This window comes from Anopheles maculipalpis, chromosome 2RL, assembly GCF_943734695.1.
Source record: "Anopheles maculipalpis chromosome 2RL, idAnoMacuDA_375_x, whole genome shotgun sequence".
Lineage (NCBI taxonomy): Eukaryota > Metazoa > Arthropoda > Insecta > Diptera > Culicidae > Anopheles > Anopheles maculipalpis.
In genome coordinates this window covers 50,767,659-50,788,939 of record NC_064871.1, presented here as the reverse complement: position 1 = coordinate 50,788,939, position 21,281 = coordinate 50,767,659, and the positions used below count along the sequence as shown (strand labels likewise).

The 21,281-nt window shown below is 44.4% G+C and overlaps 6 protein-coding genes across 7 annotated transcripts in view; 2 read left to right on the top strand and 4 right to left on the bottom strand.

The window, feature by feature from the left end:
* The window catches only part of LOC126567225 (RNA helicase aquarius), a 43,922-nt gene extending 39,878 nt beyond the window's left edge, over positions 1 to 4,044 (top strand). The window contains exons 4-5 of the mRNA XM_050223458.1: positions 839 to 3,615; positions 3,685 to 4,044. Of these exons, the coding sequence (XP_050079415.1) occupies positions 839 to 3,615; positions 3,685 to 4,044 (3,137 nt within the window). The remainder of the gene's footprint in view (positions 1 to 838; positions 3,616 to 3,684) is intronic.
* Positions 1 to 21,281, bottom strand: part of LOC126559120 (28S ribosomal protein S11, mitochondrial) — a 118,803-nt gene that overhangs the window by 78,772 nt on the left and 18,750 nt on the right. The window lies entirely within an intron of this gene.
* Positions 4,266 to 5,039, bottom strand: LOC126559583 (DNA excision repair protein ERCC-1). The gene has a single exon (XM_050215753.1). It carries the CDS (start codon positions 5,025 to 5,027, stop codon positions 4,266 to 4,268), a length of 762 nt encoding a protein of 253 aa, XP_050071710.1. The 5' UTR covers positions 5,028 to 5,039.
* LOC126558869 (putative inner dynein arm light chain, axonemal) lies at positions 6,191 to 7,097 on the top strand. Its single transcript, XM_050214947.1, has 2 exons — positions 6,191 to 6,910; positions 7,004 to 7,097. Exons 1-2 carry the CDS (start codon positions 6,191 to 6,193, stop codon positions 7,037 to 7,039), a joined length of 756 nt encoding a protein of 251 aa, XP_050070904.1. The 3' UTR covers positions 7,040 to 7,097.
* On the bottom strand, positions 7,341 to 8,719 carry LOC126558517 (electron transfer flavoprotein subunit alpha, mitochondrial). Its single transcript, XM_050214541.1, has 2 exons — positions 8,547 to 8,719; positions 7,341 to 8,316 (listed from the first exon to the last, which is right to left on the bottom strand). The coding sequence occupies exons 1-2, from the start codon at positions 8,589 to 8,591 to the stop codon at positions 7,363 to 7,365; spliced, it is 999 nt and encodes a 332-aa protein (XP_050070498.1). The 5' UTR covers positions 8,592 to 8,719; the 3' UTR covers positions 7,341 to 7,362.
* LOC126556767 (alpha-mannosidase 2) overlaps positions 13,559 to 21,281 on the bottom strand; it is a 42,646-nt gene continuing 34,923 nt past the window's right edge. The window contains exons 3-6 of the mRNA XM_050212247.1: positions 17,786 to 17,878; positions 17,437 to 17,631; positions 16,484 to 16,595; positions 13,559 to 16,419 (exon numbers count right to left, since the gene is read on the bottom strand). Coding sequence (XP_050068204.1) covers positions 13,559 to 16,419; positions 16,484 to 16,595; positions 17,437 to 17,631; positions 17,786 to 17,878 — 3,261 coding nt within the window. The remainder of the gene's footprint in view (positions 16,420 to 16,483; positions 16,596 to 17,436; positions 17,632 to 17,785; positions 17,879 to 21,281) is intronic.

Sequence of the window (21,281 nt, the reverse complement as noted above, 5' to 3'; positions counted from 1 at the left end):
CAATTTTCGGCTTCATGTTGCATGTTCTACTTGGCCATGCGCTTTGGTTTGTTACACTTATTGATACAACTTATTGATAGTTGTATCAATAAGAGAGTCAGTCCTCTTTAGGGGTGAACGGTCTGACGGGCTAACGTGTGAAGACTGGCGCTTCTACCACTGATCCCGCCCTGGTATCATCTTGTATAAGAACAAAGAGAAACGCGTTGAGAAATCCCATATATTATTGTTCTCGTCCCGAGGATTTTCAGATATCGCGTTTTCAGATATTTTTGCTTTTATCTCACAATTGTGTGATACGATCCAATTCAATAAAAATAATTGCTCTCCGATCTAGTTTTTAGCACTAATTGGACTGTGCTCCTCTAAACAAGACGATTAATCGTTTACCAATTTGAATCATGCAAAAAAAAATCAACCATGAAACATTGGTAAAATTATTTGAAAATTTATTTATTATACACCCTGGTTAATTTTTACATTCAAATGTTTTCATCTTTCAGGGTGCATTATAGTGCTCATACACTTTTCTATGAGAAATTCAGTCCTAGTTCTAAAACGAACTATAAAATCAGTAGGAGAAACCAAAAAAAGATGAAAAATAAATGGGCACGCGTAAAAAATCCTCGAAACAAGATCATAAATAGATGAGATTACACAAAAAACCTAGGAATAAGAACAAAAAAACATAAACCTCGAGACGAGAACAAAAATATCTGGAAACGCGTCAAAAAACCATATTGAAGTATCAAAAACCGCTGGAATACCCTATATTGTACATCCTTTAGAATATAGCAAAATTAATCCTAATTACTAATCATATTTTCCGTTTTCACAGACGAAATCCGCCAGGATATCGAGGATGCTGTTAGCCGGATGCTGCCCTGGAAATCGGAGGACGGTGACGTCGTGTTCGGTGGCTGGGCCCGTATGGCACTCTCGATACAATCGTTCGCCGTAGTCGAAGTGTCCAAACCTCACATCGGTGAAAAGAAACCATCCCGTGTACGAGCGGACGTGAGCGTCACACTGAACGTACGCAAAGAGGTCCAGGAAGAGTGGGAAAATCTTCGCAAACACGACGTATGCTTTCTCGTAACGGTTCGACCAACGCAACCGATCGGCACTAAGTACGACTACCGTGAACACTTTGTACCGCAGGTTGGGTTGGTGCATGTGCGCGGTTGCGAGATCGAGGGTATGCTCGATGCAAATGGGCGCGTCATTGAGGATGGCATTGAGCAACGGCCACAGTTGACCGGCGAACAGCGAACGTTCCGCGTGTGGCTCGATTCGAACCAGTACCGGTTGGACATGGATGCGACATTACAAGCTGGAGGGGAGGACGACGAAGGTAAGGAGGATGTGTACGAGGGCTTTAACATCATCATGCGCCGAAAGCCGAAAGAGAACAACTTTAAGGCAGTGCTGGAAACGATCCGCCATCTTATGAACACGGAGTGTGTCGTACCACCGTGGCTGCACGATATTCTGCTCGGGTACGGTGATCCTGGTGCGGCTCACTACAGTCGCATGCCCGATCAGGCACGAGTGCTGGATTTCAATGATACGTTCCTGGATTACGCGCATGTAGCGAGCAGCTTTCCGGAGTACGAGATTGTGTCAGCGGATCAGGAGAAGATGGCCCTTCAGCCACCGTTTCGAGTAACGTTCGAGGATGTACCGAAGGAAAGCGATTCTGATATGGAATCGGATAGCAAAGAGCAGGAAGAAGCGGCGGGTGAACTGCCTAAACGTATCCTGGTGGAACCGTACCGCATCCCTAGCCGTGGTCCATACAAGTACAACGAGCCGAAGAAAAACGCTATCCGCTTTACGCCAACCCAGATCGAAGCGATCCGTGCGGGAATGCAGCCGGGCTTAACGTTGGTGGTTGGTCCACCAGGTACGGGTAAAACCGACGTTGCGGTGCAGATAATTTCCAACCTATATCACAACCATCCGCAGCAGCGTACCCTGATTGTGACTCATTCGAATCAAGCGTTGAATCAGCTGTTCGAGAAGATTATGGCTCTGGACATTGACGAGCGGCATCTGTTGCGTTTGGGACACGGTGAGGAATCGCTCGAGACGGAAAAGGATTACAGTCGGTACGGACGCGTGAATTATGTGCTTTCGAAGCGTATCGATCTGCTCGGACAGGTCCAACGGTTGCAGGAATCGCTCGGAGTTAGTGGAGATGTGGCGTACACGTGCGAAACGGCGGGACATTTCTATCTGTACCACGTGGTGGCACGCTGGGAGAAGTTTTTGAGCGAATTCGAAGTTGGTGATGGAGCTGCTGCAGCTGAAGGTGATCCGACACGACGGGAGCATTTCGAGCAGCAGTTTCCATTCGTCCGGTTTTTCCGGGATGCTCCGCAACCTTTGTTTGGTGGCGCAACGTACGAAGAAAACATGGACATTGCACGCAGCTGCTTCCGGTACATCTCGCACATGTTTGCCGAGCTGGAGGAGTTCCGTGCATTCGAGCTGTTGCGTAGTGGGTTAGACCGCTCCAAGTATTTGCTGGTGAAAGAGGCAAAGATTATTGCGATGACTTGTACGCACGCGGCACTCAAACGCAAAGAGTTGGTCACCATGGGCTTCAAGTATGACAACATCTTGATGGAGGAGGCAGCTCAGATCCTCGAAATCGAAACATTCATTCCGCTATTGTTGCAGAACCCAATGGATGGGTACAATCGGTTGAAACGTTGGATCATGATTGGCGATCACCATCAGCTGCCACCCGTGATCAAGAACATGGCGTTCCAGAAGTATTCCAATATGGAGCAGTCGCTGTTTACGCGCCTAGTGCGACTTGGTGTACCGACGATCGATCTTGATGGGCAGGGTCGTGCACGATCAAGCATTTGCGAGCTTTACAAATGGCGCTACAGTCGTCTGGGTGATTTGGAGCACGTCCACAGATGGCCAGAGTATTGTCGCGCCAATGCCGGCTTTGCATACGAGTATCAGCTGATCAACGTAGAAGACTTCAACGGCGTCGGTGAATCGGAACCAAATCCATACTTCTACCAAAATCTGGCCGAGGCCGAGTATGTGGTAGCCGTGTTCATGTACATGCGATTGCTTGGTTATCCCGCCGAGAAGATTTCCATCCTCACCACGTACAACGGCCAGAAGCATCTGATCCGCGATGTCATAGAGTCACGTTGTGCCAACAATCCGATGTTTGGCAAACCACACAAAGTGACCACCGTTGACAAGTACCAGGGTCAACAGAATGATTACATATTGCTGTCGTTGGTGCGTACCAAAACGATCGGTCACATCCGGGATGTGCGTCGTCTGGTGGTGGCGATGAGTCGTGCACGGCTGGGGTTGTACATTTTCGGACGTGTTACACTGTTTAAGAACTGTGTCGAGTTGCGTCCAGCGTTCCGATTGCTGATGAATCGACCACTCGAATTGCAGATTCGGCCGGAAGAGAAATATCCAGGTGATCGTGAACTGCTATCCAGCGAAGAACGTAACAGCAATGAATCAGCCGAATCGTCGTCTGTACGATCGATCAAGGACATGACGGAAATGGCACAGTTTGTGTACCAACAGTACATGCAGCAGGTGAACGTAATCCGCGAAGAAATGGTAAGTGGAAAGTTGTACAAAAACGATTTTTTTCTGCAAAATATTATTTTTTTTTATTTTTTGTTTTAGGAAAAAATGAAAACCCTATTCGAGCAGCAACGCCAGGAACAGCGACAGGAAAAGATGGAACAACAGATCAAGCAGGCCGATGCGGAAGCTGAAGAAGCGGAAAAGCAACGACAGGCGGAAGCGCAAACGAAGAAAGATTTTGCACCAACTCCGATACGTAACGAAATAGTAGATATGGTGGTTGAACAGGAAACGATGCCGGTGGTGCGTCGTGGCAAAAAGCGTACAGTTGAAGAGGAAGAAGAAACTGCTCCGGAAGAGGAGGAAAAAGAAGAGCAAGAACAGGTTACAGAGAAGAGTGTGGAGAAGGATAAGACAACGGATGAACCGGAAACGGAAGAAAAGGAGACCGAGGATTAATGATAAGATTGCTGATAGAAAGTAGGTAACATTTTTAATTCTTCATTCAACTTAATTGTCTTTGTTGAGAATTCAATTTTTGTATTTTTTCTTTGTATGATTAACATTTTCAATGCTCAGTAAAGATTTTTCTTAATTTACTAAAAGCAAACTTGAATTTAGCCTATTTTATTAATCACTAATGACACGTGGCCACCCAGATCCTTCCTTAAAGGCTGCTATTACTGCTTCCGAAAGCTTTCACTGAACGTTTTGTGCAATTTCTTTACCTTTCTTGGCCCTAGTCCCGAAACCATGCTCAGCTTCTCTTCGCTCGTATTTATCAGCTTACCGAGCGTACCGTAGTTCTGCAACAGTATCATCGCATCGGTCTGATTGACTGGCTTGATGGTGGTCAGTGCACGGACCAGCTTTTCGTGTGGATATTTCTCCGCCCGTTCCATAATCCAATCCGGTGGTCGGTTTTCAAACAGTTTATACTTTTCCACAATCCTTCCCGCTTCATCTGCATTCCAGGCCAGCATAAGGGTCAGATCCGCCAGCAAACAGATACGAGTCAGATGTTTCAACGCATTCTGTGGCTCGGAAATGTCGATTTGCACGAGCAACACACGCAGCTCGTACATTTTGCCCAGCTGCTTCAAACGGGCATGGATGTAGTCCGGGTTAAGGTTGTGATAACGTAGTGAAAGGAACAGTATGCAGGCACTCGCACCGACCACATAGTCCGGCACAATGTCGTCATACTCCCAGGGCAGGGTTTGGATTGCTTTTAACAGTGGATTACAGCGCTGCTTCGGATTGACCAGGATGCAGTGGCTTTTGTTTACCTTCGCTACGACGACGGCCGTTTGATCGGATGTGCCGCCAGTGCTGGTAGATGGTGCCGGAGCATTGGGTGATGGTTTTATTTCACTTATGGCGGCTTGTTTCGGCGCTGGAGGTATCTCCAACGCAGCTAATAGATCGTCATCTTCGTCCATTGAGGAAGATTATACACTTTTTTTGTTGCTTTTGGTACTGACCAGCTAGCAGGAAGGAATTGTGTACAAAATGCCGGTACAACAGTGTGTTATTGTTTACTTTTGGTTTTGATGGATAAACTCTGAAATGTCAAGCGTGGGATATTTAAAATCGATGTTCGAAAGCTCGAACGATATTCAAAACAATCGATCAACCGAATAGTGCGTAATTTTTGTTTAAATGGAGCGTTTTTACGGGTGTATTAGCTTACAGATTTTAAATTACAATCCCGTCCAAATTCCACGCACCCCATGCAAATTATAGCTTCAACTATTTGGGCGTGTTCGGAGGACGTGGTCAGACTTTTCACGGCAGGACGGGATATAGTATCCCATGCCCGGTGGTCAATCCATATACACGGGGCCGAACCAATTTCTAAGCTTCTTTTACTAAAACTGGGCTAAGAGGGTATCATCAGCTTGTTGTCGTTTCGTTTTGACACAAGAAAGATGAAATAAGGGAAAAGATTTGCTCGATGCTTCAATAATCACCTGCTACATACAAGAGCCTCAAACCAGGGATGTCTATTTCATTTTTGTACCAAGGACTTTGTACCAGGATCTGGATTGACTTATAGAAGATTATCTCCGATGGTGATCCCACTAGCATCTGGTTGATGAGAAGTCCGACATCTTCATCTTCCTGAAGGAGCATGATGTAAAGCGCCCTGAGAGATTTCCATCCACCTTCCACCTTGCATGTGATGGCTGCTCTTCCTTATCTTACATTTTCAAAGATTTGAATTTGAAATAGGTTACAGCTCCTAGCTACATAGAAAGAAATTTGTTTAAAAAATAACTAACAAACAAATAAACTTGACTGCGTGCGTTTCAGTTCTTGACACGTTCATACAACTTGTTGAAGTTGTTGATTTCGATTTATCATAGCAACCAGCAGTTTCTTACCAGCAGTCCAGTAGTAGTCATGTTGGTTACTATGGTAGAAAAATGTGACTGTTTGGTTGCTTCACAATCCGTCACTGACACCCAAGGGATTGCAAAGGATTGTCCTCAATCTAAGCGAATCTCTAGCCCCTAACCAGGGTATTAACCAGCGGTCATCGACAGGACGACGAAAGACAGACTCTCCAGTTGTGGTGATTTTGAAAGGATTCTCAAACACGATGGGTGATCGAAATTTGGAACTACAAACCACACTAGTGCGCTACAATAATCCGGTGCTTGTGGTAAAGCATGTGGAAAAACGAGACCCAGCAAGTGATGTCGCACCACCGAAAGAACAAACTGGCCGTCCCGGATCGGGCGGTGCCGTCGTAGTTGATAGTCCGCGTGAAACAGAAGAAATACTGAACTGCATCCTGCCACCGAAAACATGGGAAGAGGATGGTCAACTTTGGACGCAAACTGTTTCCAGCACGCCCGCAACCCGTCAGGATGTGATCAATCTGCAGGAAATGTTGGACACGCGTTTGCAGCAAACACAGGCACGCGAAACGGGCATATGTCCGGTGAGGCGGGAACTGTACACCCAGTGCTTTGATGAGTTGATCCGCCAGGTTACGATCAACTGTACCGAGCGTGGACTTTTACTGTTGCGTGTGCGGGACGAGATTGCGATGTCACTGGAAGCGTACGAAACGCTTTACTGTAGTTCGGTGTCGTTCGGCATCCGGAAGGCGTTGCAGGCGCAGGAAGGTAAGGAGAAGCTGCAAGAACAAATACAGCAGGTGGAACACGAGAAGGAGCTGCTGCTTAACTCGATCAGCGACATGAAGATAAAGGCGGACCAGGCCGAGCGAAGGAATGCGGAATTGCGAGCGTCCGAGGAGAAGAAACATTCGGAGGAAATTGCCTTCCTGAAGAAAACGAACGCACAGCTCAAGGTAAGTCTTTGGCCTGTTTTGTTTGTTTTTATGAAAACGGAATTATTTATTAACAAAGCCGTTGTTGTCCTCTCATAACACAATCGCTTGCAGGCCCAACTGGAAGGAATTATTGCACCGAAGAAGTGAACCCGGGGTGTGTCTGCCACAGCAATGCCGACGCGCATCGTGTGGACCAAACAAACCGATAGTGTTTTCTTTTACGTTTTTTTGAGCCCCCGATATGTTATATACTGTAGCTAAATTTTGCGCCTATACAACTAATACAACACACATATACACACTTTAAACAATCCGTCGACCCATTTGACTCTGCTGATTGTACGAATTCGAGCACTATACCCAGCGAGCAAAATCAAGCTTCTCACTATAGTGAGAAGATCTTGCTCTCTTTAGTGAGAAGCGTGATTTTGTTCCTGGGGTACTCTCCGGTGCGTTCTGTTGTGCGTTCGTTAGCACTTTTCGTTAATCTCTGGCACTACCTTGAACAGATCGGCTACGAGACCGTAATCCGCCACCTGGAAGATCGGTGCTTCCGGATCCTTGTTGATGGCTACGATCGTTTTCGAGTCCTTCATGCCGGCCAAATGCTGGATGGCGCCCGAAATGCCGATCGCCACATACAACTCCGGCGCTACAATCTTACCCGTCTGTCCGATCTGCAAATCGTTCGGCACGTACTCGGCATCGACAGCCGCGCGGGAAGCACCCACCGCCGCACCCCACTTGTCCGCCAGATCGTACAGCATCTTGAAGTTGTCGCCCGACTTCATACCACGACCTCCGGACACGATAATCTTCGCCGCCGTAAGCGAAGGACGGTCAGATTTGGTTAGCTCCTGGCTAACGAATTCGGTCGTTTTGCTGGCAAAGTCTCCCGCCGGAGCTTGCTCGATCGCTGCCGCACTACCAGCTGCACCGGTCGGTTCAAAATTCGTTCCACGCACCGTAATGACCTTTACCGGGTCTTTCGATTTCACCGTCTGGATCGCATTACCGGCGTAGATCGTGCGCACGAACGTATCGGCCGACTGTACGCCAACAATATCGGACACGGGCGAAACATCCAGCTTGGCGGCGATACGTGGCAGCACGGCCTTACCGAAAGCTGTCGCACCAGCAACGATGTGCGTGAATTTCAGCTGCTCTTGCGTGGCCAACACCAGCGGCGTCAGGGCTTCCGCCAGCAAACCCTTGTACGCATCACCTTCGGCAACCAACACTTTCTTCACACCGTCCAGCTTGGCCGCAGCTTCCGAAACCGGGCCAACCTTTGTACCGGCCACCAGTACGGTCACATCACCACCGAGCTTCTTCGCAGCCGTAACCGCATTGGCCGTGATTGGGTTAAGCGTCTCATTGTTGTGTTCGGCCAGCACGAGCGTGCTCTGGAAGCGACGAAAACCCTGCGCCGAAAAGAGTTGCGAATTATGTAATTAATTTCAATCGAGGACAAAGGTGGACGCTTCCAGCACGCGCAACAATTCTTCCGGAATGGCAAACAGAGCCGCCCGTCCGTTATCTCTCGTTATCATCAAGTCGAAGGCGGACACCCCACCGATGCTGGGACTGATCGCGCAATGTTATGCAAAAATCACCTTCGACCCGTTCGTTCTCGTTCTCGCTTTTCCCTTACCTGGGCCGATGGGCGGACGAGCGATGAAGAGCAGCGTGCAAACATTGTGCGATGATACTGTTGCTACTTCGTAACCAATAGAAATCTTAATGAACAACGGGGAAATGGAACGAAAAAATAATCACAGCAGTTTCGGGTGGTTGAATTGATTAAATGGAATTGTTGTCAATTGACGTCGGTCAACTGACCCAAGTACCAATTCCGTTCGCCAACGCGAAGTGTTTGACAGCTGCCTAACTTCGGCCCGGGTGGAGGAAACTTTCCAGCGAGCGAAAAACGAACTAGGCAGTTCAATTAGACCGTTGTTAATTAAAGCTGATATGTAATGGAAATCTAATAGTGAACCATACGTGGATTCTCATTGACTCAACAAGGGAATTGAACCGAACCCAAATCCCGTCCCGAAATAATCGAATGGTAGCTTTGAAAGATCTCCACAGTTTTCTCCTGTTTAAAAATGGGTTTATTAAAATGGAAAACAGTGAATTAGATCAGTTCAAAAATTTTTTCCGTTCAGTTGCTGCTGAGATACTGGAGCAAGGGTAGGGAACAGAAGTTTGCCGCACTAACAACAGAAAGTTGGGTATGAATGATATATCTCTGTTATTATTGATTGAAGACTACAGCCTCTATTTAAAGATAACACTGAGTAAAGTGTCCTCTCTAATCAAGCAGTGTAATCTCGACTGTATTGAGACTCATCCTTTTCGAATGGTATGAACTAACTTTGGCGATGATTGTCCTCAGGTATCTCATCAGGCTCGTATGGCCATAGGCTATTAACCAGTGGATCTCGTAGTGCAAAAGACTACATCGTTCACTTTTCTTCTACCAAAAGACCTCATAGTTTAAGAGACTCCTTCGTCCTAGTTAGTTCGAATGCCGGCAAACACGTTATCGATACCACCGCCCTTAAAAGGGAGCCAACATGTTGCATAGTTGAACGACCACATTTTACAAGATTCATACGTGGGCTAGGTAATCTTAACTACAAAGAAGGCTGGAGCCTCCTAGTCGAAGCCTCATCTTTTAGAAAATCTCGTAGTCGAAGTATCTTCGTCGTCCAAAACCTGAAGTGCAGAGAAAAGAACTCTTCGTTCTTAAGAACCTTGTTCTTTAGAATCATAGTCGTTGCCACCGTATGCCTTCTTAAGTTGGGGTTCCAATACTTGATTTGGTAAACAACGAGTACATAAAAGCAAGACAGGCCTTATTTAACCAAACCTCCGTTTTAACCCTTGCAAAAACCAACCTAATGTCTTTCGGGTGTAAAGAAACTGTTTAAAGCACACACAACACATGGTTAAAATATCGTTTAATCATCGTTTTCCATTCACTTTCATGCCCTTTCATTAACTTTATTATTGGTATTCACAATCGTTTCTCGCTTAATTTGGTTTGTTAGCTTACCCACGGTGGCGACATATCATGAGACAGGAGACAGAAAAAATACGTGGGCATATAATAGAATCAAAAGTACGCTCTCGGTCACGGGGTTCAACGTTGTTGTGACCGTTAACGCTGTACTGTTGTTGTCACACCACATCTATCGTCCACCAAATAATTTGGGGTTGAGGTTTTTTCTTTGTTTTCGAAAATTACTACTTTTCTTCCTACATTCGGACCTAAAGCCTGCTAGTCGTGGCGGTCCGTGGTATAGATCACCACACTGTAATTGATGCCCGCCCTCCTCCACCACCATCTTCTTTTCTGACTAATTTACAATATCCACCGTCATAATATCATAACGCTAGCCGGTTTTAATGTATGTTACCAATATCTTATCCTCGTGTGCTCCGAGGTGGAAATCATTTAATGCTTTAGAATTATAACAACAATTGCGCTATAGAGTTTCTTTTCTTTAATTTGTTCCTATCCAGTTTAACAAATATGCAGGACACGTAAGATAGGATGAAGTGGTGCGCGCGAGGTCAACCATAAAGAAAGAGTTAAATTTAAAAGCAAACGGAACAAATCACCTCTGACCTTCATAACATAGTTCTACTTATTTTTTATAAAATAAAATAACTATCGCAGTAGTTTTCCATTGCAAAAATAATGAAAGCAATACAGTAAAAAAAAGGAAAAAAAGGCAAAAGGCACGAAATACATAGAAATTTACAAAACAAGCATAAAAAAGAGTATAAAGGGGAGATGATTAGTTGCCAAGGTAGTGCACGTACTACAAGACGGCTTTGTACAATTGAATCGTGTGTCGAACTGAATCACTTAAAAGCAGCACAGGAAGAGAAATGCAAATTAAAACTAATGACTTAAACTAATCAAACATACATACACCCTGTACTTCCTTGTTAATATTTGTTTTGGAATGAGGAAAAACCAGTTTTTGTGAGAGGTAACGTTGCGCTTCCCAAGCGTTCTTTTCCTGCACAAAATCGTTTACTGTATTGGGTTTTTTGTTCTTCTTCTATGGAAAATATCTCCACCATGCGGTGCAGTTGGTGGTGAGAACGGAAAATGGGGCAATAAGATACAATGGATGCAGTATCTCAAACATAAATTTGGGTACCTTCAAATTAAACTCCTTGCTCAACTTTGAGGAAGATTATCTGATTCCCTACGCAGAAAAAAACTGATCAAAAATAGATATCTAAGTGCTAGAAATAGGCAAAAAGCTGAAAAAGCATGAGTTTGTTTTTTGCTAACAAAAACATTCGTCTTTTTGAACATATTTCAAAAGTCAAATTTTAAGAGTTTAATGATTTTTCAAATGATTTCATTCAAAAATTACTTTACATTTATAGTCAAAGGTTGGGGAGATATTTTCCAATTATCTTTCAATTCCACTGAATATCTGAAGAGGTTAAGGCTTAGCAGAAGTAGAACATGTTAAGTAGCTCGTGGCTCTAATAATATCATGATACAAGACTTCCAATAACTTTTAGAAGTTCAATGCAATAGTAGAAGTAGAGGTATATACTTTTATTGCACTTATATAACAAGCCTAGTTCTGTGGCTTATGAAGTTTATGGAAAAAAACTTTAATATAAGATAAGTTTGAAACATAATCTTGGAGATTGTTTTAAAATAAATAATTCTCCAATAATTTACTCTGGTCATTCTATACGAATAAAATCAATCAATAATTTAGACCATAAAACGCAACATGACATGTCCCGTTTACCCTGCAAAAATCGGTCTTTCTGAAATCCTTTGATCAGTTTCTTCTTGTGAACAAAACGTGCCCAAAAGAGGACTCATGCTTGTCAGACAATCCTGCACAAAGTCAAGCAAGTATTGAATTCCGAGTGGTTCAGATATCTGCTTGAGATACTGTAAATATATAAAAAAAAAACCCACTTACTAGGCTCAGCTCATCTTCCCGCTGTTTCTTTTCTTTACACCTACTGCAGTAGTAGCACGTGTTCTCTTGTACACGTTCAGCTGCCTCTTTGCCCTTCACGTTTAGCCCATTTAGTATTCTATCATATTCACCTATTTTCCCTAGTATGTACCTCTTACCAGCCCTTAGCTTTTGTGAGCTAATCAATCGGCAGTTTTATCCTATTTCATTTCGCCTTACTTTAGCACACCAACCGAGCTGGTTCGCTTGTCCTTTGTTTTACTAGTCGATAATGTTTTGTATTTTGATTCACTAGGTGTGTAATTTTGTGTTTGTGTATGTGTATCCTACAACGTGCATTTAGTTCCCCGGAGTTCGGTTTGTTTGCTTTGCTTCATTTGAATAACATGCCTACGGTGTGTAGTTGCCTTTAAGTTGCCCTGCGTAATCCACCCTGCCCCTGAATGCTTCTTCTTTGCGACGCATTCGGCAGGACCTAACCGTTTCCCATCCGTTGTTACTATCCTTAAACGTTAAATTACACTAAACTCTTGTCTGCTTCTTGGTGGACGCAGTGTCGTCCATTGTCTTGTTTTGTTCTTTCGAAGGGATTAAAGACAGGTTCGATTGGGAGTAAGTAGGGTGTTCGAGTTTCGTAACTGTTTCGTTACGTGGTGCAAAATGGAGCTCAGTACGGCTTCTGTTAGACAAATGTTAATTCACTACTCTTCATTTCTGAAAGAGATTTTAGCCTGCAAGCATTTAAATTGCTCCTTACATTTTTTACGCACTTTTTTAAAACAAATCAAATGCCACAAAGTAATTGTAATTTTCATGTTGTTTAAAGCCTTTCCTCAAACTAAGTTATACTGAATTAAGGGAAATTCGTCAAATGAAGATCACGTCTATCTGGCAAAACTATTTAAAATTAACGTCAAAAAGGCTCTTCGAAATGGAATACACGTGGAATCGTCTACGTTGTGCACACTAGCGGGATGCTGCTTTTGAAAGCTCTTGTTTATTGGCATATCCTTCTCTTTCCTCCGATATGTATCACGGGTAACTGTGCTAGAGATTGAAATTTTTTTAACTGATAATCGCATTGGGTGAATTGTTAGTAACATCTCAACTGATCACCCCTGTTTCCAGCATGTGCCGAATGGATACTCGTCTAATAGAAGCCGTGCTTAAGGTCATTGTGTCCTTGCATCGTTTGACACTCGGTTACACGGCTATACTTATAATGTACAACTCAAAAAATCGTTAAAATTTAAAATTAGCTAGATAAGTTACGATAGGAAGAGAGACATTAAGATAGACAGGATGGGTTAAGAAGAAATTTGGTGTGTGTTTGTGTTGAAAGGGTATTGAGAAAGAGAGCTTTACATTCATCCTTGGCTGTAGGATGTCGTCGTGTGATGGGGTCATGGTTTTTGCCATTTTCCGTTGATCTACTTTCCTCCTAATGCCTAATTGTTCACACACGAACAAAACACAAATACAAATACACAACGGTATTAGAAGGGTCTTCCTGCTCTTGTTCTTGTGTGTCCACCTCCTAGAAGAAGATGAAGAACGTCCGAAAGAGACATATTTTTTCCCTTCACTTAGTAGAAAGTTTGTCTGTGTTTACTCCATTACTTTAAATCAGGAGAACCCTTCGGTGTGGAATGCTTTAAAATGAGTTTACTGGTCCATCCGACCGCTACTACTTCGAGAACGTAAGATTATACGTTTTGAGTTCCATCGGCTCGAGATAGATGTCGGTGAACGAGGCAATCCGTTCGCCCGGATGTAACCCCGTCAGCGAAGTTGCCTGGATCGTATCGATCCTTAACCGTCGGAATAGTTGCAGTTCACGTACCTCGGGTTGCCGGTGGTCTATATTGTTGCCGTCTCCTCCGCCTCCATCAATGACGACATTTTTGGAAGGATTGCTGGTACTTCCACTGCCACCATTAGTACTACTGCTGCTACTGCTACCATTGCCACAGAAGTAACCGATCATCTCGTCACCTCCTATTCGACAGCTGTAACCTTGCCGCTGTAACACCAGTAGCGCCGAGCTGGACGGGAACAGCGGCAAGTTACTTTCGGTAAGCGTGCGCAGATTAAGCATGTGCAGATCGCACGGGAACTGTACCCGAAGAAGCCGTACCGCACGGTTCAATTCGAGCTGATTGCTTTCGTCGTACCGTTCGACGATAAAAAGGTTGGCCGGATAGTTTAGCCCATTAGCTAATGCATTGGCAAAGATGCTAGGCAGTTGGTAAGGATCGGCACTTGGCTTCGGTTGCTCCTCATTGTTGTTGTTGTTGTTGCTGTTTGGTACGGGCGGGTTTGGTTGTGCCGCCGCTGGTGGATCGATTGTTTCCAGCGTTAACCAAAACCGATGCCTCGTTAGACGGCTATCGATAACACCTTCACCCATACCACGGTAATCATCGTATAGTGTGCGTCGATCGAGCATTACCTCTAGCTGACCCGGTTCTAAGCTTGCTGCTCCCTGGGCGTGCGTTGTCAGCAAAGTTAACCGCATCCGATCGTCCTGGATGAAAGCACCCGAAGTAATGGGGAAATAGTTCCCTTCCACCCCGATCGCAGACACCTTCACGCGCTTTTGATACTGGAATCCGTTCAAGTCGGAGTAAAACTCAGGATTTTCACTCGCTCCATTCTCTATGTCGGTGACGAACCGCATAAACAGTTCCGTTTCACGGTTCTTTGGCGGTGCCTCGAAGTCGATATCGTTTTCGATGTAGATCGCACTGTCGAGCACACTGTTCGAGTTGTAGATGCGCACCGTGTGCGCTAGGAACGGTCCGTAGATGGCGGTAACATCACTTGCCAGCGGACCGGACGTGATTAGAATGGTAAGATCACCGTACTGTTCCAGCACATCCTTCTCCGAGTTCCGTTGTTCCGGATCGGTCTTGAAGAGATACGCCCCGGAATGGAACTGTGCGCTCTTGTACGCGGCAAACTTGATGGCACACTGGATCTGTTTCCCCATGTGCTTCTTCGTAACTGACTTAAGGAACCCGCTCTGCTCGTCAAACAGTAGGCGCATTTTATAATTCTCCAGCTGGATGTCTCCTGGCTGTTTGCTACGAACTTCGAACGCTTTGGTTTTTTCATCCTGACACTCCGTACAGTACAGTGTGGCCATTTTGCCCTGATACCCATCCTCGTCGTAAGCGGCCGTGTAGGTGGTCAGCGAAAGTGGTGCTAACCGTGCGACAAACATCACTTCGTACTCCTTGTCCGAAGGGACAATCTTGCGCGACGTGTACGACGTCTCCGTTATGTTCCACACTGGGTTGATCTGGATGTCGATCGCTTTGCCACTTGCATCGAGTACCTTTACGCGCGGAGTCAGTGTACGTATCGTAACCACTTCGAGTCGTTCCTGGGCGAGTGCGTTGTACACGATAAAATCGGTACTGCGCCCCTCAGTCACGATGATGGGCGTTTTGCGTGGCAGCTTGCCAAAGTTGTCCCGTTCGAGTTCACCGATCAGGAAACCATGCTGCTGATCGAGCGGTTTTCGCTGCACTAGCAACTCGATCGTTTTCTCCTGCAGCTTTACCGTGTCCTGTATACTCTCGAATAACCGCAGCGCATAATCACGCATCACGTTAGCTTTCGATGTACCGGTAATGGCATCGTGGTGCTGAAACAGACCCAAATTTCGCCGTGCCAGTATCATTTTTTCGTAGTTCTTTTCGTAGATTTTAAACGCATTCGAGCTACCGGTTTGCCGGGCACGGTTGAACGCGATCGTAAACAGAATTTCCAGGCTGCGGAGATTGTGCTCTAGCTCGCGACTAAGGATCTTGTAGTAAGGACGGGTCGTAAAGTAACCGCTCCAGTACGCCGGACGGCCCTCGTTGAAGATGTCCGCGTACACGAAAAAGTCACCCTTTAGTGTCGGAAATCGGTCGTACCGTTCACGGATAGCGTTAAAGTAGTCAACCGGTGTGCCGAAGCTGATTTCTGCATTGTACTTCTGCCGATGTTCGTTGATGTAATCGATCAGCTTTTTGTAGTTGGTGTACTGTTGTTCCATTTCCTTTTCCTTATTGTACCGGAAATCGTCTCCGACCGGGATCAGGGCAACATTGTGGGGAAACAGGGATGCCGTACGAGAATACTGCTCCATCAGCAGATCCGCCTTCGCTTCGATGTTTTCCGGTGTAATAAACTGAGCCTTGATCGAATACTCGGTGTACTCACCGGGGATTTTGCGGAAATCAAAGTTCAGGCAGATAAATGGATGTGGTCCACACGAATGCTTGATCGAGTAGATGTCGAATGGCATGTTGTGCGTAAGCATCGTGTGATCAGGTGCAGTGTTCGAGGGACTCTTCCAGTACGGTGTCCAGAGGAAATCACCATACCGGTGACGAGCGAACCACTGCTTCCAGGCGTAATGGATCCGCTGAATGATCGTTCCCTTGAATCCGGACGCGGCCAGCAGGTACGGAACGGTGCTACCATGTCCAAACGGATCAATACTCCAACCCGTTTTGGGTGTGATGTTCAAGTTTGCCTTTACCCATTGGTGTCCTGTCGGAAGGAAAAAAAATGTGAGTAATCGGTTCATTTTTACAGCGAGTCGATTACTTCTTACCTTCGATAAGCTGATCAACCATGGCGTACAGATGAGCGTTTGCTTCGTCCGTCATAACCCAACCTCCGGTCGTAATTTCTAGCCGTCCCGATTGGACCAATTTCTTTAATATCTGCAAACGGAAATATGAATTGCGTTAATGTTTGCTGGTTAAACATTGGTTCCGAATAAGAAATTACAAAAAAGTCTGAATCAGAAAAATCTAAAAAGGTCTTACAGGACACGAATTTCGTCGAAGTGACATTAGAAATTGCGACAAGCAATGTCTAATGAATAATCCGGTTGTACGGAGAATATCTCTAAGGTAATATTAGCATAGCCGAAAAATAAAATCACTTTTTGGAAAAAGCGATGGAACGACAAACATAAAAAAAAATCAGATAAGGTTTCTAAGGGCACCGTTATGATTAAATGTCAATAACTTTTCCATTTTTGTTCTGGAAATTAGTTTACTTCTGTCGAAAGCAGCAGAGTACTATCTGATGGCATTCTATGAAGGATTTGATATGTCCATGTCGAGCTATTGAAGAATAACGAGACAAAGAATATCAATTCGACAATTTTTCTGTACGCCAAGTAGTTGCTGAATTCTCAGCAGCTTTTGTTCACTATAGTCTAATTTAATATTAATTATGTATTCATGTTTATTGGAATCAGTATTGTCTCTCATTATGCTAGCGAATAATGTCTTTGAAAATGACACTCTCCCATTATTCGAAAGACCTTTGGTTGACGATGCCTTAAAAAACGAGACTTTTGAAACAACTGTGTTCCCTTACTATCGGAATAAGTTCATACAATAAGGAGGGTGTGTTGCTTGTGGTGAGTAGGTCAACGATTTATATCACAGATACGACTAGACACATCTATTGCAAGAATAAAACTACGGCTAATAGCGGCTGACAGAGACCACATTCAAAAACAAACAAAATAGACACTCTCCCTTCACTTACCCGCTGTTTGGTCGGATGTGCCTGATCCCACCATAGCTGCAGGAAGCTGATTTCGCTCCAGATGAACGACATGTTGCTGTACTCAGGCATTTTCGTGACGGCTAGGTTGAGAATTTGGCGCGAATCCGACTGGAAGTAGTTGACGAACGTTTTCAACCAACCCGGATCGTTGTGGGAATGGGGCACCACCACAATCTGTGTGAAAATGTGAACAAAAAAAAAAAAGATGCGCGTTCAATGAGTAAGGGCAAACATTATTATGAACCATTCGTCGCGTGCGATGAATCGTGCGCTTGGCGTGATGCATAAATTATCACCATCAAAGTGAGACACGTGCTGATTTCTGTACCTTGAGCGGTGGCCTTTTCGGGTCCTTTTGCAGCTTTTCATAGCGCGTTTCGAAATCCTTGTCCCAGTATTCCTTGGTTTTCATCCATTCGGGCTGTTTAGGGGAAAGAGAAGAACATGTACACATGGTTGCTTTTTTAATTAGTTGTGGCTATTTTTAAGATTATTTTGTAGGTTGTTGAGATTGAATGGAAAATGAACGTAAGGTGGTACAAGAGTGAATCGCTTTCGAATTCAAAATACAATTGATTGAAGATAGCTTTAAATCACTTTCCTGACGTTTAGAGCTTTATGTTACGTGACTTTAAGGGTTCGTTTAGAGTTAAATTTGCGCTCGTCTTGACTCTTGACTCACAGCAATATTTGTTTTAAAAACGGCAGAATCGGTTCAAATGTCCTGCGGCATCATGCCTCTGTGTGTTCTCCTTTCCGTATTAGTTAGGCTTTCAACCTTTGGAACATATCAAAATGACGGCGCATTGAAGACTCTGCGATTCTTTGATATTTATTCACACACTTAGTAATTTCTTAAAATTAAAGGCTTTTGCAAAGTCATTTCGGTTCCAAACAACCTTTTGTGTAAATTGTAAAAGTTACCAGTCTTTAAGTAATAGATCTGATATGTTTAAACAGCGATTTCCACCATTCCTTTCGACCAGTGTCATCACTACTAACATTTAGTTCAAGAAACTTGAATGATATAGTTTTCGCGAACTGTACACTAACAGCTATCAAGTTTGAAATACCGACCAATGCACTAACTACATGCCAACATGTCAACATGACAAGCGCTACACAGAAAAGTGTGCCCGGGTGAGAACACACCGCTAATGTAACACCGCTGACGAGCATACGATTGCAAATTGGCAGCTAAACGGTCGCAAAACGTTTAACCTATTTTACGATCGATACTCCCCGTAAGCATCTCACCACCGCGCCGTTACGGCGACGATGAGATGAGGGAGGCCTCATGATTTACTGATGTAATAGCACTTGTGCAGTGCCGGCAATTAGCAAGGCAATCGAAATCGGGTGCTTTGCTAAGTATCGGACTGATCGTACCATTATTTAGAAGTGGCAGAGCATATATGCCGTGGGCGAGAGTGAGCGGGACACGTGCAGGCAATGCTAACGCACCTGTGAAACGTTCGCCTCGGACTGGGATGCAAATTGTTTGAATGGGAATGCAATGTGAGATGCAGCCGTAAAAAAAGGCCATTACTTGATTCCAGTCAATTATGATAACGTTGTCAGTCATTCATCCCATTTCAGTCATTTGCTTCCTTTCCGGATTTATGTTAAACCCATTATGACTCGATCGGTGAAATGTGTGTGGACCCATTTGGGTGAATCCATAATTAGCCTTAGTGCAACGTGTTTCCGGTAGAAGTAGTGTGTCATTTCACATGCATAACACATGTAGCAGCATGTAATTGAAAACGAAGTATATGTAAAGCTGTAAAACCTGGCCAGTTCATAAATTATAACTCAAAATGCTTACACTTCAATTGTTTTGTTTAATGAATTATTTCTAGAAAGCAGTAAGAACAGTATTTTAATACTATAAATCTACCTCCTCTGCTGTGCGGTAACAGAAACCTACCCCATCTTGAATTCCATCAGCAAATTATGTACAATTGTAAACACCGCAAACCAACTTCAGCAGGACCTGAGAACAAGCAGAACTATTTGCTCACTCGTTGTCCGGATACTTGCGTTCCTCACTTTTTTCGCATGTATCAAAACCACAAAACCAACTCACCGGTCTGTAGAAGCAAGCGCTAACAGTGTACACTACAGATACAACAATTGTGGTCGTGAAAGTTTAAACTTTCCGGCCATATTCACCACCGCGCAAAGGCTGTGCGAGAACGCTATTATGGGATGCGTTCGATGGTATGGAAGTGTGGATCCTTCGTGGTTGAAAGACAATGTGCTATGGTAGATGAGAGCTGTCGACATACACACAACCGTGGATAAAAATCATCACTCTGGTAGCAGCTCAGCATCGCGCACAATCGTCTGACCTTTCCTTTCCAAGGGTTTTATGGAGTGGTTTTGCACGGTCATCCGTACTGTAATGGCCACAACATTGTGGCCGCTAGAGCTTGCCGAGAGAGGGAGCTCTCCAATGATAGATCTACTTGATGGGATGCTTCACCAATTACGTTCAGCTAAATGCATTCTTTCTGTGTGTCAGTTGCAGCGAAGTGCAGAGAATTGAATTTAGATCATTGTTGGTGTTTTGTTCTGTTTTTATACTTAATAAAGTAATGTTTGTTAAATCCATTATCGCCATTGATTTGAATGGTCAGATGGATGATTTCTCCAAGAATGATGCATAAGTATAGAAAAAAAATGTTGCTCTACAGCGACATAAATTTCTGCTATTATTTATAGCTTTGAGACACGTCAAATGTTATCAAATATTTAATATTATTAATCTAGAGAGATAGAAACACAAAAGACTATAGTCAACGTCGTCTCTTCGCCTTTACTTTTATCGACTGTTTTTTCCTTCCTCAAGTCACTCTCACGGATCTCGACTTGTTGTCATAGTGCAGGACTTACCCACCCGATTACTCCAGTTGTACATTGATTTACATTGCTATTTCAATTGCTGCACAGAGATAATCACAGCGCCGGTTTTCTCACGGTTGCACCGTTGCTCAAATCCCATCTGAACCGTTTCCCCGTGGTCGTCGTCTAGGCCAATCGGTTACTAGAGTTTAAAGAATATCATGCACTCAAGATAACCGTCTCAACAAACGATGCTAGAACTGTTTATAACATTTATAGTTCCTAGAAAAAATAATCGACGATGATACTATTATTTTACGGAGAATTAAACTTGCTATTCTGCTATGTGGTACAGGCGACACAAGCGCCAGTTTTCACCCGGCCAAACCCCGTTGGGGTTCAAATCTTCAGACTGTTCCCCGGTAGTGAGAACTGACTATTTAACTACGAGTTATGAATAAGTCGCGTAAGCCATTAGATGACCGGCATGCCCTAATCGGTCATTAAGCCGAGAATAAATAAATTATGATGAGCAGATCACGCCTGGGAAGAGCAGGGAATGCGAGAACTCGAACAGATCGGAGAGGCGTACAGTCCCACTCGAAAGCTTTACCAAGCGATAGCAGGCTGATCAGGCTTGTTAGAATGATCATGACCAACGTCACATGCCAGGTGAAGGTGGTTGGAAAACTCTCAGGGTCCTTTGCTAACACCAAAGGCCTGTGTCAGGAAGGTGGGCTCGCCTGTCTCCTATTCAACTTGGCGCTAGAGAGGTCAATCCGTGACTCGGAGGTGGAGACTTCGGGAACCTATAAGTCAACCCGTATCCTGGCATACGTTGATGATATAGACATCATTGGTCTGCGGTTCTCCCATGTAGCAGAGGCCTACCAAAGGATCGAGCAGGCGGCAGAAAACCTCGGCTTGCAGATTAACGAGGCAAAGACCAAAAACCTTGCTAAGAAATCCGGAAAAAA

What these genes read in the sequence shown, in the direction of transcription:
- LOC126559583 (XM_050215753.1), bottom strand. Translation starts at nt 5,027, where the DNA reads ATGGACGAAGATGACGATCTATTAGCTGCGTTGGAGATACCTCCAGCG.
- LOC126558869 (XM_050214947.1), top strand. Translation starts at nt 6,191, where the DNA reads ATGGGTGATCGAAATTTGGAACTACAAACCACACTAGTGCGCTACAAT. An exon ending in AAACGAACGCACAGCTCAAG is followed by an intron (nt 6,911 to 7,003) that starts GTAAGTCTTTGG and finishes AATCGCTTGCAG; the next exon opens with GCCCAACTGGAAGGAATTAT.
- LOC126558517 (XM_050214541.1), bottom strand. Translation starts at nt 8,591, where the DNA reads ATGTTTGCACGCTGCTCTTCATCGCTCGTCCGCCCATCGGCCCAG. An exon ending in TCGTCCGCCCATCGGCCCAG is followed by an intron (nt 8,317 to 8,546) that starts GTAAGGGAAAAG and finishes TTTTCGGCGCAG; the next exon opens with GGTTTTCGTCGCTTCCAGAG.